The sequence below is a fragment of the Drosophila sechellia genome, chromosome 3R (genome assembly GCF_004382195.2).
Source record: "Drosophila sechellia strain sech25 chromosome 3R, ASM438219v1, whole genome shotgun sequence".
Taxonomy (NCBI): domain Eukaryota; kingdom Metazoa; phylum Arthropoda; class Insecta; order Diptera; family Drosophilidae; genus Drosophila; species Drosophila sechellia.
Genome location: NC_045952.1, coordinates 9506276 through 9527449, shown reverse-complemented (window position 1 = coordinate 9527449; position 21174 = coordinate 9506276). Strand labels below are relative to the sequence as shown.

At 40.3% G+C, this 21174-nt stretch overlaps 4 protein-coding genes across 6 annotated transcripts in view; 2 read left to right on the top strand and 2 right to left on the bottom strand.

Annotated features, from left to right (window-relative positions):
- Positions 1–2346, bottom strand: part of LOC6620511 — a 47925-nt gene extending 45579 nt beyond the window's left edge. For both annotated transcript variants that reach the window (XM_002044675.2, XM_032720313.1), the window contains exon 1: positions 1794–2346. The gene's annotated coding sequence lies outside the window, so the exon portion shown is untranslated. The remainder of the gene's footprint in view (positions 1–1793) is intronic.
- A 141-nt stretch (positions 2347–2487) lies between these two features.
- On the bottom strand, positions 2488–3010 carry LOC6620506 (39S ribosomal protein L55, mitochondrial). Its single transcript, XM_002044674.2, has 2 exons — positions 2737–3010; positions 2488–2680 (listed from the first exon to the last, which is right to left on the bottom strand). Exons 1-2 carry the CDS (start codon positions 2911–2913, stop codon positions 2534–2536), a joined length of 324 nt encoding a protein of 107 aa, XP_002044710.1. The 5' UTR covers positions 2914–3010; the 3' UTR covers positions 2488–2533.
- A 61-nt stretch (positions 3011–3071) lies between these two features.
- Positions 3072–4143, top strand: LOC6620519 (ATP synthase subunit d, mitochondrial). Of its 2 annotated transcripts, none has more exons than XM_032722086.1 (2): positions 3072–3112; positions 3484–4143. In XM_032722086.1, exon 2 carries the CDS (start codon positions 3496–3498, stop codon positions 4030–4032), a length of 537 nt encoding a protein of 178 aa, XP_032577977.1. In that variant the 5' UTR covers positions 3072–3112; positions 3484–3495; the 3' UTR covers positions 4033–4143. The 2 variants fall into 2 exon arrangements, with proteins under 2 accessions (XP_032577977.1, XP_002044709.1); XM_002044673.2 differs by having other exon boundaries at positions 3084–3165.
- Positions 4144–5233: 1090 nt separating this feature from the next.
- The window catches only part of LOC6619110, a 41469-nt gene continuing 25528 nt past the window's right edge, over positions 5234–21174 (top strand). The window contains exon 1 of the mRNA XM_032723505.1: positions 5234–5836. The gene's annotated coding sequence lies outside the window, so the exon portion shown is untranslated. The remainder of the gene's footprint in view (positions 5837–21174) is intronic.

Genomic DNA, 21174 nt, shown 5'->3' with positions numbered 1-21174 from the left:
AATTTTCTGTATTTTGAATAAATTCCAAGCCCATCGAAGGTATGAGGAGCCAGTTATCGTTAGTTTTTTTTGTTCTCGCGAGTCTGGAGTTTAGATTCCAGCGGCCCTACAACAAGTGATTCACGCAACGAAATGGAAAGCGAGGAGAAATATGTGCGTATACAAATCTAACAAATAAATTCAAAAGCAATGGAATGTGCGACTGAAAGCATAAGATAAGCTTAATTAGCAGACAAAAAATTTCACTTTCCTTCGGTACAGAACCGTCGTTTTCTAAACTATTTCTGAATGTCCAACGATTACTGCGCCATTTAGGCATTTCGACTAATTGGCAGCCAGTTGGCTTTCGGGGGGAGGGCACTCACGTGCCGCCCATCGATCCGAAGCAAAACTATACGCCTTAAAAATAAAACCCACTAAATGAACTTTAGGATCGAAGAAATCCAACTAGAACGTCAACAAAAACGAGAAACCAAATGGGTTATTTTCAGACTCAAGTGCAAGTCCCATAAGAAGATCGAACAAAACAAAACACTTGATGAATGCAGCCGAAGGAGGTGCAAAAATCGAACAACAACAAATACAATGGGAGGAAGGGCGCGTAGAGTGAGCACAAATCGTTTCGTTTATTTTATTTGTTTTATTCCCCTCTATGCGGGCACACACAAATGAAAACAAATTAGCTTAGGCAGCATTAACAGCCGGCTGCCAAGGGCGGAAGTACGGGGGAGTTTACTGTTAATTTTATAAACACCACGAAAGACCACAACGAAAAAAAAAAGAAAACACCACAAAAATGCAGCAGTAGCAACAGCCAACAACCACCAAACCGGCAAAATCCCAATAGGGCAGCTGCAAACCCAAGTGGAATGTGCATTCGAATTGGGAGCTATAGCTTCTCGATCCCCGGATAATGAGCCGTGAACATCTGTCGCAGTTTTACGTGGAAAAGAGTCTTTCCGCTGAATCGACTGAATCGGGAAAAAAAGGGAGAAACTGAAACTGAAACTGAAGAAAGAGCGAATGCTGGGAAAACCAGCACCAACATCGGAAGCATCTTCATCATAACTTGCAAATGTGTTTGTGTTATTTTTACATTTCCGCTGCTTACGAAAATATTTACGCTCCCCTTCGCACCAGACCTTCCCCATTTCGAATTTCAAATTTCAAATTTCGAATTCCAGACGCTCGCACACACGCACGTGCTAGAGATGAGCCAGATTTCCGAGTGCATCGCATGGTGACAACAGGTTCGACTCAAATGAATATGCAAATGATTCTGCTGAGCTCGGAAAAAAGGAAGCATTTACTTTTCGAATTAGATCATATGCTATGATATTCGAAACAGATGTGAAAAAGTAACTAGTTTTAGCTCTACAATGTTTACTTTAAATTTTAAATAAACGCAATGCAATTCTTTAGTTTTCTTATATTCAAAACAAAATAAATTAAAACAAAATAAGATTAAGTTAAAATATAAAATTGCCAACCTATTTACCCTCTGTCAATCATCAATTCTAAATGTTTAAATAGACAATGGTACATGACAATTTTGCACTTCCCTATTTTATCTCGGGAGAACCTTGAAAACCATGTTGTGTCAAGATGCAGCGAAAGCAGCGGGTGGCAACTTTTGGCAGGCAGTGTGCGAAAGCTAAGGTCAGGCCCATCTCTAGGTTGCTTCCGCACACAGACACGCACGCACACAGCGATGGGGAAATGCCAACGATAACACAGGCCTAATCCATTTAATTCTGGCTTTTAACCGATTTCTGCTAATACTATTTATTTACCCGTTTGGTTTTGGCGACTACTCTCTCTCTCTCTCCGTTCTTATTGCCGTGTGGCCATAATCCAATTATGCTTGTGTTTGTGTGTATGTGTCTGCTCTCTATTGCAATTGCAGTTATTCGCATCCGCCGTGGTATGCAACCCACACATTCGCACTCGCGCACTCACACGCACCCGCAGACATAACAAATGCGAGGACCGAAAATCCTGAGCGTCAACAAAATAAATATAGCTCTGGTGTTTTAAAATAGGTTTTCACTCGATTCTGCGTTTGCTGTCTCGTCTTGTTTATGTGCATTCGTCGTTGGTTGTGTGTACTTGTTTTTTTTTTTAGACGCGACTGTCCATTCAACATTACCACTCCGCCGACGCAGAGCGAAATTATAATTCGTTAACCGATTCACTGGCACTGCTCCAATGGGCTATAGCCGATGATCCAGTCTGGAATGGAGCTAAAGATATGTTGCTTTCATTTATGTCTGCACTCGCGAAAAAGCGTTCACAAATTAACAGTTCTTCGGGAGCGACGCGCAGCTAAACGTCCGACTTTGTTTTCCGACTCGATTAGAGTGACCGTTGTGGGATGGTGCAAAAAAGTAGAGCCCTCGGCTGATACCGATAACAAAAATACCAGATGTGCGATATACACTATCGATAACAAGTACAATGTCTTAATTTTAATTTAAAACCATTATATAACGGGCTTTCGAGTTTTATTTAACAAATAATGAATAAAATGCGGCTACTTCTTCTTGATGTACTTCATGTACTTCTTGGCGTTGAAGTTGTCCTCCACCTCCTCCATGATCTTGACCTTCTTGCGCGGCTTGCGGGCCTCCAATCTCGCTCTGCGCTCCGCATCCGTTAAGGTGCTTAGATCCAAGGGAAGCTAGTAGATGGTATTCGTTTATTATGGTTTCGTACACTTAAAGTAACTATCATTACCTTGATAATCTTCCTGGGCTCGTGATAGCGGATGTTTATCGTGGATCCATCGGGTTGCACCACAACTGTGGGATATAGCCGGCAGTAAACCGAGCGATGCAGCCTCGTAACCGCCGTCGTGGCCGATGAGATGCAGCGTATCTGCTGAACAGCCTGGGGCAATTGTTTCAGCAACATTTTAATTGATAATCACAATATTTACAAGGTTTTAAATAAAAGAAGAGCTGCACTTAAATCGTGTTTTTGCTGCCAGGCAGCTGATAGTGTGACCGACTTGGGTGTAATATTTAAATACTCCAAAATCTCTGGTAGCCCTGGTTCAGTCTCCACATTACGTGGTATTTCCACCAGCTCTGGTCACATTCGTACTCAAAGTGTAAGTTTTGGTTGCAGAGGCAGAAATTCATATTTTTCTCCTTAAAAATATAAGTACGTTACGTTAAAGCCTGCAAAAGTAATAAAACAAGGCGCACTTTTGGGCTACAACAGCGATTCGTTTGCAAGCCTCATGGAAAGGACTTCAAACGCGTTTTTAGTTTGAAGGAGGCATTGAAGATTGAAAAAATTACATAATTTTTGCGAGCATAACTCGCCGTGCGTTATGTCGATAATCTGTAACTAAAAAAGCAGAGGTTACATTTCAACTAATGTGAATATCGCTGCACAGCTCCAGAACACCAAGAAACCACTTACCACCTCTTTAAACCCAAAAACCTAACCTCATCCGTTTTTGTTGTTGTCTTGCAGTATTTGTGCAGAATGGCCGCCCGCCGTATCGCCCAATCCTCGATCAACTGGTCCGCTCTCGCCGAGCGCGTGCCCGCCAACCAGAAGAGCAGCTTCGGCGCCTTCAAGACCAAGTCGGACATCTATGTGCGCGCCGTGCTGGCCAATCCCGAGTGCCCACCCCAGATCGATTGGGCCAACTACAAGAAGCTGGTGCCCGTGGCCGGACTCGTCGATAGCTTCCAGAAGCAGTACGATGCCCTGAAGGTGCCCTATCCCCAGGACAAGGTGTCCTCCCAGGTGGATGCCGAGATCAAGGCGTCGCAGAGCGAAATCGATGCCTACAAGAAGGCCTCGGAGCAGCGCATACAGAACTACCAGAAGGAGATCGCCCATCTGAAGTCGCTGCTGCCCTACGAACAGATGACCATGGAGGACTACCGCGACGCATTCCCCGATAGCGCACTCGATCCCCTCAACAAGCCCACCTTCTGGCCCCACACTCCCGAGGAGCAGGTCGGCTACAAGTCCAAGGAGCAGCTGGAGGCCGAGGCCCAGGGACACCACTAAACCGGAGGGCGCGAGGAGCACTCTGACTTTGGCTTCGTTGGTCGTCTGTTCGATTCGAAATGTAATCCGCGTTGAAGTAAATTACCCAAATTAAATTCATTTCAAATGACAGTTACAGTGTCTAATTTGCATTTGTCGTCTATATGACATCTAATTGGATGGATATGCATAAAGAAAATGGGGTTCGTAAATCAAAATAAAGAAAGAACTTTGGAATAAATTGAGAAAACAATCGTGTTGACAGGCCAATGCACTGGAATTGATCGCCGGTCCTTGCAGTTTTATAAGCTAATAAAGAGAAAGCCATTCCACAATTAAACTATTACCAAATTGGTTAAAATTCAAATTTAAAATTCACAAAATTGTTTGACATTGCACTTTCCAAAAATTGAAATTACTAATCTGCACCGATTGGTGGCCGACTTCGCTAACTACGGTTGTTGTGCTGGCTAAATGAAACTAAAGCTCCCTCTTTTGGGCGGTGGCATCAGAATTGCTTCCTGATTTCTAAAGACGTGTATAGAAATCTGGATGACAATTTATTAATTCCGAAAGTAATATAAATTAAAATTTAAAATTAGCGTCGATGACTTAGGGACAGTCAGCTGGACATTCGGTGGGACAAACGGCGTTAATTCACCATAAAATAACAAAAAATTAAATAATAATAATAATTCCCAATTCCACCGCTAACTCAACGATGATAATTTGGCGCACATTAAATTTGATATATAAAGCCAAAGAATGTGTTTTGTTTATAAGGGATTTTTTTTTTTTAATTATTATTTATTAAGTGAATTTATAACGGATTCCTTTTTTAAACATTCTTCCCTGCTCCATTGCCACACCGTTAGATTTTAATACTTTTAAGTCTCTTCCTTGGTTTGTGTCCGCACTACATGCAGTATATTTTAAGTGGATTTTCCCGATCGCCTTAGTATATTTTTCGAATGTCCCGCTGGTTGACAGACTGACACTCTGATTTTTTGGTGAGAATTCAAGCAGTGCCATATTGTTTGGCTCTCGAAAAGCCGTTAAAAGCTTCAGTCGCCGCTCAAATCTCGTTTCTCTCGTCATCTCGCTCCAACGCGAACGAGCTCACCTTTCGCTAGGAAAAAGCCGCAGCAGCGCGTCTTAACTTGTCCGCGAAGTGCACCTTCGTGATCGGGGCCGCAAATGCCGCGCAGCACGACGCGATCTGTTCAGTCGCGAGCGAATCGAGTTGGAGTGCAAACGTCTCAAGCGGAATATCAAGTTGTAGCGCCAGACGCAGCGATCCGATCGGAGTGTACATGCCTGTGAATCAATCGCTGAGATACAAAGTTGAACCAAGTTGGAATTTGCCACCACCAGTCGAAAGCAATCTCGAATCGAATTAATATACGCGCCATTTGCATAAGGCGCAACTAAAAAGACGCGCTTCTGTCAGTTAACGTTAACCCACTTTCTAAACGACCAAAACCAAACCAAACCAAAAAAATAAATAAAAAGAAGAATAATACTGCGACCGATATTCAGCAACAACGAAACCAATTAACAGGCAAATAATGCCGAGCAAATAACACCGAAAAACGTGCAAGTGATTCATGGTTTTTTTTCTTCCAAGTGAAGTGCTTAGGTAAAAATCGAAACACACACAACACACAGCTTAAAAAGCAAAGCTGGCTGGAAAACGCACTGGAAGCGATAACGATACCTGGAACGCCCCAACCAACGACTGTCAGTCAGTTGAAACCGCAACTGCAGCAGCAGCATCTACTCGGCCAGAAACAACAGCACAAAGTACGGATTGCAAACAGCCCGGGTAAGTTACACCATCGTTCATCATCGCACAAAAACAACAAAGTCGACTATAATGGGGGATATTCATACACACACAACTCGCAGGCAGCCTTTGCATTCCCTTTTCCTCGACTTCTGTAAACGGGTTAACAAGATGTGGCTAATACAACGATCAATAGGACTGCAAAAGTGCCACACAGCCGAGGCGAGTTAGAATGCATTTCAAAAGGTTTACGACTAAACAGTACCTGGTACGTTTACTTTGCAATTACAATTTCCGGTCATGAATGATCGTGCAAATCGATCAAAAAGTTTATTAACAAAAAGCATGCCGACTTAAAAGTTGTGTGCATAATTAATAATTTCCGATTTCGGAATTTATCTTCAGATTTTAAACGTTAAGTCCCAAAACCTGTTTTAGAATTTTGCAATTGGAAATCAATATCTAACTGAAACAATATGTTAATCCGATTAAAAAAGTGTGATCAGTTTAATTTCGGTTGACTCTCCCGAAAAGGAATTTATCAAGCGCTGAAATCTTAATCCAAATTTATAACTGCCAATTCGATGGGTCGCCCATAACATAGCCCCAAAATAGGGTATGAATGCCCTTGAGCTGCGCGATTACAGAGCCCCTACATTCTTTCTTTCTTTGGGGTCCTTCTGTTTTGGGGCATGCCTTCCATATTTCATAATCCGCCGCCTGGCAGCATAACTTTTAGCACCTTAGCAGTTTCGCATTTCACCGATGCAAAGACAAACACACACACATACACTTTTCACTCGAGGGGGGCTATAATTTCTTTGGATAATTATTACTCGTCTGGCATATTTTTTATTTTTTTTGCTGGCATTTTTTAAAGCTGTTTTGACCGGCGCTGACTCTGTGAAATTTTTTACGTTGAAGCCACGATTTCAGCTCAATGAAGCTGGGTTCGGAAAAATCGAATTTTTGAAATTTAAAAGCTGGAATCGTTTGCCCATTTTTTGCCCATGTTTGCCCACCAATTAGTTTTTTTTGCCCACGTCCAGTTTTTGAGATATGAATTTTCGAACAAGTTCGAAAATTTTCGAAGATCAAAAATTTCACTTTTTTCAAAATTTTTTTTTTTTAATCGCAATAACTTCGTTTGCCCACGTTTGCCCACCCTTTAGAATTTTGAAATTTTCGAAAATTTTCGAAGATCAAAAATTTCACTTTTTTCAATTTTTTTTTTTTAAATCGCAATAACATCGTTTGCCCACGTTTGCCCACCCTTTAGAATTTTGAAAAAATTTATACTTTAGAAAATATAAGACATTCAAGTTTACCTCGGTCTACTGAGAGAATAAAGCGTTTGACCATCTATTAAAACGAAATATTAACAATAAAAATCGTTTGCCCAACCATTATTATAAGTTTTTATCGTTTGCCCACCCTTCAAAATACTGTTTAAAAAATTTTTTTTTCGATTGCCCACACTTAAAAAATATCTAATTCCGTTTGCCCACCCCTTTAAAATAAAAATTTTCAATAAAAAACGTTTGCCCACCCTTTAAAAATAATTTATCTCGTTTGCCCACCTCTTAAAACTATAAAAATTCGATTGCCCATCCTTTAAAATAAGTTTTTTTCGTTTGCCCATCCTTTAAAATTAGTTTATTTCGTTCGCCCACCCTTCAAAATTAGTTTATTTCGTTTGCCCACCCTTCGAAATTAGTTTTTTTCGTTTGCCCACTCTTAAAAATAAAAAATTTCGATTGCCCACCTCTTAAAAATAAATAATTTCGTTTGCCCATCCTTTAAAATTAAATTTTAACGTTTGCCCACCCTTCGAAATTAGTTTTTTTCGTTTGCCCACCCTTCGAAATTAGTTTTTTTCGTTTGCCCACTCTTAAAAATAAAAAATTTCGATTGCCCACCTCTTAAAAATAAATAATTTCGTTTGCCCATCCTTTAAAATTAAATTTTAACGTTTGCCCACCCTTCGAAATTAGTTTTTTTCGTTTGCCCACCCTTCGAAATTAGTTTTTTTCGTTTGCCCACCCTTCGAAATTAGTTTTTTTCGTTTGCCCACTCTTAAAAATAAAAAATTTCGATTGCCCACCTCTTAAAAATAAATAATTTCGTTTGCCCATCCTTTAAAATTAAATTTTAACGTTTGCCCACCCTTCGAAATTAGTTTTTTTCGTTTGCCCACCCTTCGAAATTAGTTTTTTTCGTTTGCCCACTCTTAAAAATAAAAAATTTCGATTGCCCACCTCTTAAAAATAAATAATTTCGTTTGCCCATCCTTTAAAAATAATTTATCTCGTTTGCCCACCTCTTAAAACTATAAAAATTCGATTGCCCATCCTTTAAAATAAGTTTTTTTCGTTTGCCCATCCTTTAAAATTAGTTTATTTCGTTTGCCCACCCTTTAAAATTAGTTTATAATGTTTGCCCATCGTTTAAACTTAGTTTTTTCATTAGCCCACCTCTTTAAAATATATATTTTCAGTTAAAAGCGTTTGCCCACCCCTTAAAAATGGTTTTTTCGATTTTCCATCTATAAAACCAAATTTGTACAGATGTATGTAATAACTGTAAGTTGTGCCGCCAATTTACATATGTATCTTAGGATCGGCGGACAGAAGCACTAATATTATTTGATTATGATGAACACATATATGTATGTATGTACATAAATATATATGTATATATACAAAAAACTATATATATGTATGTTCATCAACACTTGCATGAAATTTATTAATGATTAAGAAAATTTGATAATTGGTCCGCCGATCCGGTGGGCTAATGAAAAAACTAAGTTTAAACGATGGGCAAACATTATAAACTAATTTTAAAGGGTGGGCAAACGAAATAAACTAATTTTAAAGGATGGGCAAACGAAATTATTTAGTTTTAAGAGGTGGGCAATCGAAATTTTTTATTTTTAAGAGTGGGCAAACGAAAAAAACTAATTTCGAAGGGTGGGCAAACGAAAAAAACTAATTTTAAAGGGTGGGCAAACGAAATAAACTAATTTTAAAGGATGGGCAAACGAAATTATTTAGTTTTAAGAGGTGGGCAATCGAAATTTTTTATTTTTAAGAGTGGGCAAACGAAAAAAAATAATTTCGAAGGGTGGGCAAAGTAGACCGAGGTAAACTTGAATGTCTTATATTTTCTAAAGTATACATTTTTTCAAAATTCTAAAGGGTGGGCAAACGTGGGCAAACGATGTTATTGCGATTTAAAAAAAAAAAAATTGAAAAAAGTGAAATTTTTGATCTTCGAAAATTTTCGAAAATTTCAAAATTCTAAAGGGTGGGCAAACGTGGGCAAACGAAGTTATTGCGATTAAAAAAAAAAAATTTTGAAAAAAGTGAAATTTTTGATCTTCGAAAATTTTCGAACTTGTTCGAAAATTCATATCTCAAAAACTGGACGTGGGCAAAAAAAACTAATTGGTGGGCAAACATGGGCAAAAAATGGGCAAACGATTCCAGCTTTTAAATTTCAAAAATTCGATTTTTCCGAACCCAGCTTCATTGAGCTCACGATTTCGGGTTTTGTTGCTTTTTGTGTGCCCGTTGGCATAAACACCTTAACGGATATTTATTTTTCTTAATTTAAATGACTGAGTTTAGAAAATTTCTCCTTTAGCAGAGCTAAGTAAAATGTGCAACGGATGTGGGGGCAAAAACAAAAAACATTGCTAATACATTTATGTCATTTGATATGCGCTTTTTACTCGATTTTCGACAATATCTGCTGCAAACGGGTTTGGTTTCACTTATAAAGTAAACACGAGTTGCCTGGGAAGTCTTAGGAATGTAAATCGGTAATTCGAGATGATTTTGGTAACGAAAGCTAGCTATGACCGATCTGGAAAGTGACAAAGCTACTGGCTTAGATGACGCAAATCCGCCATAGATCGCATAATAGAATTTACCAATGACTCAATTTTCTGGCAAGAGTAAATATTGAAATATTTTATTTTTTGCTGTTATCGTTTGTATATATAGAGTTCTGAGAAAGCGTAAATTTAGAGAATCTTATACTGCGTATGTGTATTTATGCTGTTTATACTTGCAGATATATAAACTTACTGGCATTAGCATTAACAATTATCCCGTTAAAAATGAAGAGAGCCACGAAAGTAGAAATTCATCAATTCATAATCAAATAAAAGTCTCATTGCTGTAGTAGTATTTTATTTAACTTGTCAGTTCTAGCCAAGTCGTTTTCTTTATGGCCATCTCGTGGCCATATCGTCCTTTCTGCCCCTTTGCCACTTCTTGTGTATGTTGTTTGCCAACTGCATTCGAGTCGTAACTCATAGCCAATTGCCATGAATGAAATTCGCATTTCATTGCACCGCTGGCCGGTTTGGTGGCTGCTTGGCTGCTTGTGTGGTTTTTCACAATCAACGACAATTGCTACGCACGTTCGCGAAAATCGAAAAGAAATTGTCAATAAAGTGCGAAAGGCGACGTCTGGGGCTTGGCAAAAGGTACAAAAAAGTAAAAAAAAAGTTGCGAAAAAGCAACAGAAATTGCCGCAGAGAAACGTGTTGCACTGCCACGGGCTTGGTGGCCCATCCCCAACCCCATTCCATACCACACCATACCATACCATAGCATCCCAGTTCGAATCGAGTGCAATCGTGATACAAAGTGGTTGGTTGGTACGGACAGGCGTGCGGTTGTTAGTAAATTCGAATTAACTATCCGCTAGATACTCGTACTTTCACAAAACTCGTTCGGCCAAATGGCACAAATATGAGCATTTCATTTGCTGCACTTTGTTTTCTTCGTTTTATGCAATCGTTTGAGATTTTTCATTTGTTTGTTTGTTGCGGCGCACTGTTGCTTTATTAGCAACGTGCCAAACGCTGGCAAACCCAAACAGAAGGCAATTCAGCTGAACAAACAAGAAGTTTGTAAAGGGAAAACTGCATTTTGGCACGAATTTTTCAGGGGGGAGCGTTGCGTTACGCAGTAAATTTAAAGAGAAATAAGCATCGCCGCAATAATTATGCAGCCAAAAGCCGAAAACTTTCCACTTTTCCCCCAAACCACTCAGCATTTCCAAGGCACGCACTTGCTTTTGTTTTATTTCGATTATTTTATATACCATTGTTTACCAAATGTGTGCCTTAAATTGTTTGCTTTCATTGCCGTTTGCATAATAATCGAAACGATGCAGATTAAACGTCTGTGGTCATGGACTCCACTGCCCTTTGTTTGCCATATTTTCTTCACCAGCCTCATCCTCTCATCTCATCTCTTCCACCTTTTTCCCATGCTGAGTGGGCGATAAGCGAAACGTGATTGATTAATACAACAAGCTGGGAGAAAAGCGATATGACAGGTCGGGGACTTTCAATGTCTGAGTGTCTGTGTCTCTTGGGGGTCTGGCCCCAAAATCCTTATCAGTTGCCTCCATTGCGGGTGATTTATCACAGGTTTTTTTTTGGATCTCATTCGGTCAGCAACAGCTGCAGATACTGCTCGGCGATAATTGCAAACTTGAACTTTGCGAATTCGTGTTTTCTAATCTGGGTTAAAAGAGATTCGGCGTCATGTTTACAAGCCAGGTGTTTGTCAAGTATTGATTTGTTTAAATAGTTTATTTTATTAAATTTGGGTTATTAAAATAATAAATAGTACTTATTATCAATCTAAACAAAAAGATTGTTACTACAATAAGAGCTATTACTAACCAACAATTCTTTCTCTACGCTGACACTTATATTTCTTATTTATTTTCCGCTTCCGAGAGTTAAAAGTTCAATTTCCTCCGACACCCTTCTTTTTTTAGGCACGAAATCGTTTTTGCTAAATAAATAAATAACTCAAGCCAATGATGATATTTTTTGCGTGCTTTTTCGTCAGTAAATCATCGGCTTGTTGTTAATTTTTCGCTTCTCTCGGTCGTCTCTTTTTTTTTTGCCTATCTTCTTTTTTTCGCGGTGCGTCAAGTTTGCACGACAGTCGGCGGGAGAAAGTTTTTCTTTTTCTTTGCCAAACTCGAGAAATAAAACCAAAAAATAAAAAAATTAAATCCAAAATATATAAAGCACAAGCAGAGTTGAAAAAACGCAACAAATCCGTTGAGTGTGCAATGCACACATGTGATTATATATCCATACTTATATAAGCTAAACAAGACATTGTCTGGGGCATTAAAAACGCATAACAATTAATTGTTGGAAAAAAACAACAACAAAAAAACAATCCGCGACAGCAAATGAATCAAAAGTAGCCACAAAATAACACCCCACATGCAAAACTAAAATGATGTTTTGGCCAGCAGTTTGCTTTCAACAAGCATTCCACGCATGGCCATCAAAGTAAATTACTTAATTTATGCCTCAAAATGTGTCGTCGAGCGGGCGGCACTTTCTATCTCTGCCACCCAACAACAAAAATACAAATTCTTGCGTAAGCGATTTTAAACGCATGCAAAACGCGTGCAGCAAAAGCAGGGCAAACTTTTGTGTGTACTTATGTATGTATGTATGTATATACATCAGTTACATCAGATTTTCCCAGTGACACGGGGTCACTGGAAATTAACTGATAAAAGCTGGGCGAGCAGCTCCATTTTTGGACTTTGCTCCACGGTAAATCAATACGCACAACGAGTACCAAATCTTAAATAATTGAGACAGCCCAAGCCAAGGTCTGACCCTCATTATTGCTTTATCAGCTGGGGGAGCTGCACTTTTCCGGCAGCCACAGCAATTTATGCCTCCGGAAAATGGGGGGAAAAGTTCTCAAGCACCAGAAGATACCCTCAAAAAAGTGGACAGAGAAATTCCAATTTTCCCATTTCTATTTTTAAATAGCAGAGGAGCAACATTGCCCAGTTTTTTAAATTTATCTCTGTTCCAGAAAAGCAGAAAGGGATTTCAATTAAGCGAGATATTCAAGTAGCTAATAAATAAATGATCTCCTATCTCATGGATATTGATCAACAAGAGAATTCCATTAACCATTAAAGCTGGATGGAACTTTCCACAGATTGCTCAGGGCTGACTATTAATGTTAATTCAATTATATTCAGTAAAAGTAATTTATTTTTTTTTGGCTCGGAAAAGGCAGAGAAAGAAGGCAGGTTGAAAATGAAAGCGTTCTTAATTGCGAGCGACGACACGTCAGTAGTTTTTCATTATTTTTTGTTGTACCTACCTATGTGCATTGTTATTTTCTCCTCCGCTTACAATATTTATGGGCATGAAATGGAAATATTTGGCCAGGATCCTCGGCATTAAAGTTAAAAAATGTATTTGCGCATGCGCAGCGGCTGGCACGCCATTCAAAGTTGTATCTGCATGCGCATGAAAAATATACGTATCTGTATCTGTATCTGCGACTGCGATCGCGCTCCTCTTTCACGCCAGACATTTTCTAATAATTGAAAAGCAAAGTGTGGCCACGGCGGCAAATTGAATTATAATTTCAATTATGAACCGTTGAAAGCGGAAGAAAAGCGCGCAACAAAAGCGCCTATTGAGCCGAGTGCGCTGTAAACAGTAAATGAGGTTGCTGTGGCCACAGATTGTTGAATGCCAGATACAGATACAGATAGCATCTGGAGTGCTAAGCATGTCAATCAAGAAGAACAGTAAGTCGCTGCTAGCCCTAACGATCAGCAGCGCTGCCCCTTGGGGCCCAGCACGATCTCAATCGGAATCCCAATCGCAATCTCTCGATCTTGGCCAGCTTTAATTGCCACCTAATGGCCGAAAAGTAGTATACGCCATGTGGGTCAGGTCAGCAGCGGACAAGCGGCGATTGTCATAAATAAATATAAAAAATGAGCTGTCAATGGCTGGGCTCCAGGTCGTAAATCTAATAATGCCCTATGAATGCATTTTTTTTTTTGTGCGACCCAGACTTGCATAATGTATGTAATCTCTGGCCGACTTGAGAAACGTTTTCCGGCTGCATTGGTTAGCACCAGGCGGATGAGCAGTCCATCAGAAATCACTTTCAATTGTGGCAGGTTGGGCAAATCGCATTCGGTCTGGTATTTATGGCCTTGAATTGTGGTCAAGTCGGGTCGAGGTCTGAGTGATTTCATCGCGCTGCCGAAGAAAAAAGTTAACAAAAAACGAAACCCCAAGTTGTCAACAGCTTTTGCGGCTCATTATAATTTTCGCCACAAAGCCCGACGATGACTAAACGCAATCAGGTTTTCTGTGCTGGCGTAGTTGTTTGAATTTTCGATCTGCGATTGCCGTTTGCCATTTGTTACTTGACTGCTTGTCTGCTACTAATTGGCCAAAAACAGCTGCCTGGGCGATATCAGTTCACTTAGATTGGCTAACCATTGAGATTCTTGCTTCATCGCCCCACCTGGCGGCGCCACTCGGTACTAATTGAATTATTAAGTGTTGCACTTGCTACCGCCACAATGCAATGGATATTCGCATAATTATCTGCCTCCGATTACGAACTCATTGAGCCGTGGCCAGCCAACACAAACAGATACAATATATAGCTGGATGGCAAGATTTCCTTGTTGTTTATAGCCGACCAGCGATCGAAGTTGAATTCGAAGTCGGACCAGTTCCGGCTCCACAAATCAGTTAGCTTGACTGTACTGGACTGTACTGCATGGTAATGGCTAATAATTGCAGGCCACGATTTCGCAAAATACAAAAAAGAAAGAGAGCCGCGCGAGGAGAGAGTGATGGTGATGGTGAACTGGACATCGCTGGCAAACGCCAATAAAAGCGCGCTTAATCAATAAGAAAAACAGCTTCGATTGGCGGCAATTGTTGCCGCTCCAGATCGCCAGATCGACGATTTATGGTCCATTGCAGATGCGGGTTTAATGTATATCCACTCCAAAGTCACGTCCCAGCGGCCTAAGTTATATTTGATGGCGATTCCCAAATCGCTCCAAATCGAACTTCAAATCCGTGATTTAGTGAATGCCACTTAAATCCCTCGACAGCACGTGCAACATTGAGGCATGAATCGCCAGGCGTGCGGTGAATTTCCCTGGCATAATTCCTCAACCGAACGTTGGTATTTGCACTCGATTTTTTTTGAGCCAAAGCCGCCGCTCCAGTTGGTGGTGCTGCATTTGTGTGTGCTGTTCTTGGCCTGGAATTTGGACTTTGGTCGGGCAAAACTTTTTGGCTTTGTGGCCGCCACCAGCTCGTCGTAACTGTGGTTGCACGGAGCAAAAAGAAACAGCTTACTGTAATCAGTCTTAAAGTCCTATAAAGTCGATATTATATACTTAAATCACATCTCTTTGAGTTTATGATACACTTTTATGATATCACCCTAAGTTATCTAGACTGCACTATCTGATTTCTATTGCTCGTTTGTCTTTACCCATTTTAGAATTTAAATTTGTACTTCAAATTTTAATGGGCACATTGCATTGCCAATTTCTCGCAGTGCATGTGGGTGGGTGCTCATTGTGGCAAGTGAAAACATTTTGAAAGTCGTTTTAAGTGGCACATAGAAATGTTTTCCATGTTCTCGCTGCAATCATCTGCATGATTGTGTGGGTGAGTTTGTGTGCCGCCTGGTAACATGGAGTAATTTTCCATTTCTAAAATGTGCAAAATGCGTTGATTTATGGCCGTCCAAGTTGGTGTAAATAATTACCGAGTCGAGTTGGGGTCAGGGTCGTCATAGCATTTTGATTACACTTTAAGCATGTTCAAATATGTATGCTTAATCAGATACCCTGCTCTCTAAATTACCCATTAAGTCCATTATCCAATTTCCAGTTCGCACTCTGCCAACGCTGTGAAACATTGCCAAATGTGCAACGCCCAAACATATTGAGTCAGCCAGCTTGCTCACTTTGTTTACCCAACAATTAGGCACAATTACAAAGTTGTGCAATTAAATATTGAAAACTTGTTTATTTGCTCAGGAAAGAAAAACTTCGCGAGCTCCGCAGAGACTTCCTTAATTCCCCGACTGGCATGGAAATATTTCGAACAATCTTTGATGAAACAAAGTCAACTGCTTCCGTTTCGCTTATGACACAGTCGAGCGAATAAGGAGGAAACTTTAAGACAAATATTTTGTAATTAATTAATCAAATTAAACGTAGACGAATTTTATAACTGCTCCAATATTTTTGGTGTGACTAATTTGCAGCATTTAAGCAATCAAATTCGATTTGTTGCAATTAGTGGGGCTTGGTATAATTGAGAGCGACAACTGGAAATTATGCAAGTGATATATGGGAGAAAAAACGCCCAGCTTGAGTTTTAATTAACGCACCAAAAGTATCTCACAGATACTTACTGCATTCATGAATCTCGATTTGGGCTTAGTGTGTGAGCGAGGTTTTTTTTTCATTACTTCGTTGCTCACATAACAACGACATAAGCCGATTTGGGTGTTTTTCTTCGAACTTCCTGCTTATTATTATGACAACATTCATCCATTAGACCCATAGACCCACATCACTCTACCAGTCCCGATGCAAAACTGAGCCCACGAATGAGTGACTGACTGAGTGAGTGACAGTTTTGCAGCTGTAAGCGCCAGATTGCATCGAAGTTCTGGTCCAGCTTCTCCTCCAGATGAACAAACTCGATGACGACGACTTCTGGATTGAGTTGCTCTGGGGCGGCGAGATAGGAATGGGAATGGGGATCATCCAGGGAGTCGGCGGCACTTGAGTGTTTTCAATTGCTACTGCGGGGAATGCGACCCAGGCTCGCCATTAGCATCATCATCCTCTTCATTTTTTTGCCCTGCCTCGTTTACCGCACTTAATGCATTTGGCCCTTCGGTGGAGACGAAGTCCAGGGCATCGACTGCAATTATGCACTTGGAAATTCCCTCGACTCACCAGTATTACACAGAGAAAATAGGGGTGTATTAGGAAAATTCCAGATAAATCAATATGTTAGCACCAGCTTCTTAAAAATGAGCTTTTAAAAGCCAGTTTAAATTTATTTACATTTTTTGTGAGGATACTGTGGAAAGGTAATAGATAACTTTCATAAGATTTTCTCAGTGCACGGTTGCTCTCGATTGATTGGGCTGACATGCATGCGTGCAGTTCGAGGCGTTTGTTTTCCACATGCAAAAGGCCACACAATCAAAATATTTTCCCATTTTCAAGCCCAAGGCAGCACACATACACATTCGAGTAGGAAACTTAAAAACTGAATAAAAATATAAACAATGGTTGGCATTATCAAGGGGAAGGCTTTTGGCAGCCATCCAGAGGTCATTTGTGGAATTTCACAATATCATGAATATGCATATGTTCATCTGATCTGTGCTGAAGATTGTAATCATTACGATGATCAGCCAATGACCGAACTAACACACTGAGAGTTCAGGTCAAGCTATTTTGTATCTCTTTTTTTTTTTCATTCGACTGGGACGGGACTTCATTAACGCCGCTTTGAACAACGGCTTTTGTGCGCCTTTTTTTATGCTCCCTGCCAAAGCGAAACGTTTTATGCTGCGGCTCTTGACCGGTTTGTACAGCTATCGAACAACAGCAGCAAAAACTGAGGCTAAGAGGCAACAAGTTGCCGGCTAGCCAAGGAGCTGAGAAAAAAGCCAAGAAAAAAGAGCTCTGAAATTAAAAGAAACGGAACATTTCGCAATGCGACGAGGTCGCGGAGTTGCCCCCAAGATAAAGGTGCAATCAAATGTGTGCTACCAACTACCACTGAATTCTGGCTACTGGAAAACCGAAACCGAAACGAGAAAAACACGGCACAGATATTTGAGAGCTATCATGCCAGAGGCCCATTAACCTTAGTAGCGGGCAAAATAGAAAAAAAAATGGAAAATGGTCAATGCTTCATGTTGCCGTTGGCCAACGTTTAATATTCAAAACTTTGGTTTGTGGCTTCGTTCGTTTGGCTTATTTACTTTGGACAATTACAACGAAGGCTAAGGCCATCCGCGGAGAAAGAGACGGCATGCGTGGGCGCTGTTAAGTCAATGTTAAAAGCGCATGTTGGGCCAATGTTAAGTGCTAATAAGTAAACACTGCAAAAAAAAAATAGAGAAAACATTGACAATGGAAGACACGCTTATGTCATAGACCAAAAATAGCCAATCCAAGTGGGTGGAGGAATTGAAGATAAAACAATAATATTATAACATCAAAATAAGTAAGTGTCATCCGGCGTAATAGAGGAAATAAGTAGCTGAAGTGATTAATGGATTCCTGCTTTCCACTGATTTTGTATCTAATAGGATCTAGTAGGATATTTTATATTATTATGCTATTAGGAAAACTAATATTATGACAGTACCTTGAACAACTAAAATATTCCTGACTTCAAATTTCTGACCAATCTATCGCTTTGTTTAGATCTTAAAAGTTATAGAAATCGATTTCGATATCTTGTGTGTGGATTACGAAGGTACCATAGATTCAAAATGTTACATATGTGACAAAAATGAGATCTAACACTTAAAGAATCCATAAACTATGCAAAATTGTCGTCAATTTGCTGCGCTCTAAAGAACAGAATTTATGAATGGCAGTCCCAGATGAATCTGGATAGACTTGTTTACCCCGACTAAACGAAAGCTGGCTGCTAATCGAAATGTTATCGCTTATGCAATGGCGAGAAGGAAATCTGCAGGATGCCGTCAATTACAATTACGTGAATTGCATAATGCACCGCACAAGGTGACATCGCCCTCCACACACTCGAGCAGAAAAGATGCATCTACTTACGCCAGCGGCTCTTTTATTAGTCAATTGTCTCCCATTTGATGAAGAGCCTGCACTCTACGTGCATTATAGTATGTTTATATATAAAAGTGCAAGAAGAATATCTGGAATAGGAATGGGAATGGGAAGAGGGATATCCAGCCCAAGCGGAACTGATCACTTAAGGCAGCGCGGCAGGGAACGAGGGCCTAATAATAGCCACAATGGGGTACGCACAGTCACCGCCAGCAGTATAAGTCTAATTATATATTTAAAATGCAGCAGTTGTTGTTTAGGAAGCGCATAAATGCGGCACGATCATCAAACTGATATTATGCGCTCCCCCACAACCGATGACGATGGAAATGCATTTCCACGCAGGCCGTTTTCTCACCCAGCGAAAGCGCTCAGATTGAATCTAAACACTGAGAATAAATTCGTTTTCCATCAATATCTCGAATCTATGTTCCATTTCTATGACAATGTATTAGGTTACTATAATAAGCTATCTTCAAATCAAAAGTGGCATTTCTCTTGAAACTAATTCCTGTAATACAAGTACTTTTTCTCTAAGTGCACAACCCATATCTAGGATGCACACACGTGCTGCATGATCATGTGATTTATGAGCGCACTCCCCAAAACGATAATAACAACTGGGGATGGTCATAAAGATATGCAAAAGAAGAAAGCTAACCTTTAACCGCAGACGAGGCTATTTTGAATGCTCAAGCAATGAGGATTGTATCTGTATCTGCCTCTTTTGGGTTTTAGCGACATGCCCGGCTGGTCAACGAAACTGAAATATTTCGGTACTTTTGCTTTTCGACTTTAATTGAGTAGCGGCGTATGGCGATTTCCACTGGCCACGCACAGTGCGCGTCATAGGTATAGTTTCTAAGACACACACACCAGCTCACACATACCTGTTAATTAGGTTCTGCCTTCGGCGTGTAGTTCTATTTTATTTATAAGCTCATAATTATGCTCTTGGCTTCGTGGCTTCTCAGCGCGATTCGACTTGATCTGGGATCGTCTTGGCTTGGACCACATATGTACTCCAGGTCGTTCAACCTTCGATCAATCACTCGGCTGGCTGGCTTACTTCTTTTGTTTACAAACGCATAGCATTCTCAGCTCTCCTTTCCACAAATTCCTATAGTCCGATATATCTATCTATCCATATATACATCTGCCATACCATCTAATGGCCATTATGCGCATTACGCTTCTCGTGGCTAATTAACAGCGCACAAAAATGCGAAAAACTTTTCAATGCCTTCTTCGCAGTTGTCTTTTTGTCCAATTTGCCAAGCTTAGAAATGCAAATTACCAAAAGCAGCGAAAATAAAAAACACAAACTCAAACAAAACGCGAACAAAGAGCTAAGTGAGTGATGGGCAGTGAAGGGAAGTTCTTTGTGTGGATCTCCGGTTCGGATTCTACGGCTAAATAAATGCGAGGCATCTGCAAAGTGTCTAATTAAATGTGCCGAATTTAATGATGATAACTCTGGCTTAGACCATTGCCTGCAGTGCAATCTTGGCCGGCTCTGACTTTAGCATTTTGGCCAACCGGTCAAGGTGAAAGTTGCGCCACCTGCCCACCTGCCACCAGCCACCATGCCTTGACAGATTACCCTCCCCGTGAGCTCTTGACTTGCCACCAATTTTTTTTGACAAATTAATTGTGCGGCTAAGCGGCCATTAAATATGGCCAACTGAATTGCACTGGTTATTGGCCCGGACCCAAATCCATACACACATACATATAAACGTGGCTCACAATTTGCATGCTCAGCTCTTCCACTCAACTGGAAACTTCGCTGCAGCCCCATCTGCTCCTTGTGCTGCAGTTGCAATGCCAATGCTTGAGTAAATTGACTTCAACTTCATTTGCGACATTTGGACCCGCGGAGGGAGTCCGAGTCATGGCTAAAAACGAACTGAGGCTGAGTGAGATGCCACCTAAAGTTTTCTGCTCCATTGAAGCATTCGATTGCACTCCACTCGAAACGTCGAGTCGTAGAAAGTTGCAGTTGCATTTTTAAGTTGCAGCAGTGGCAATGACGCAGTCGGGAGAAAGATGGAGATAGCAACTCATCTGCATTTGAATTGCATTGGGGCTACGGCTGGTCACTTAACGGTTAGAAGAGAACGCCAACTGGTTTCGGACCCAAAAAAAAATAGTTGGGAAACTAGAAAGAAGTGTCATAAGCGGCTGATTATGGGGCACAGCTCGTGTGGAATCTTCAAAGCGGTAATCATTTGGGATAAAGTTCCTCTGAATCATTGACCACGACTGGAACCCCCTTTTTGGCTACGCCTCTGGGTGCTTGAGCAGTGAGTTTTAGAACCGGTTAACCGCTTTCTGATGACACTTACAGTTATAGCCAAATAAAAGCCGGCCAGCATTTCTTGGTCTCTGTGACTTATGTAAAAATGTTGGTTTAGTTGAGCAAAAGAATGCATAAATTCCACAGGGCTTAAAATGGTTAAGTCATCTGCTATTAAGAATATCTAAAAAACATATCTTAACTAGCCTACAAAATCCAAAATATTCACTATACATGTTTTTTTTGAACCAGAAAATCAGAAGTTCAAGTCCATAAAATCGAAACAACTTTATTGATTTGCATGCTGAGTTATTCCCTTAAATATGCAAAATGTTGAAAAAGTTACATTCATTCAATATCCTGCATTTCACAG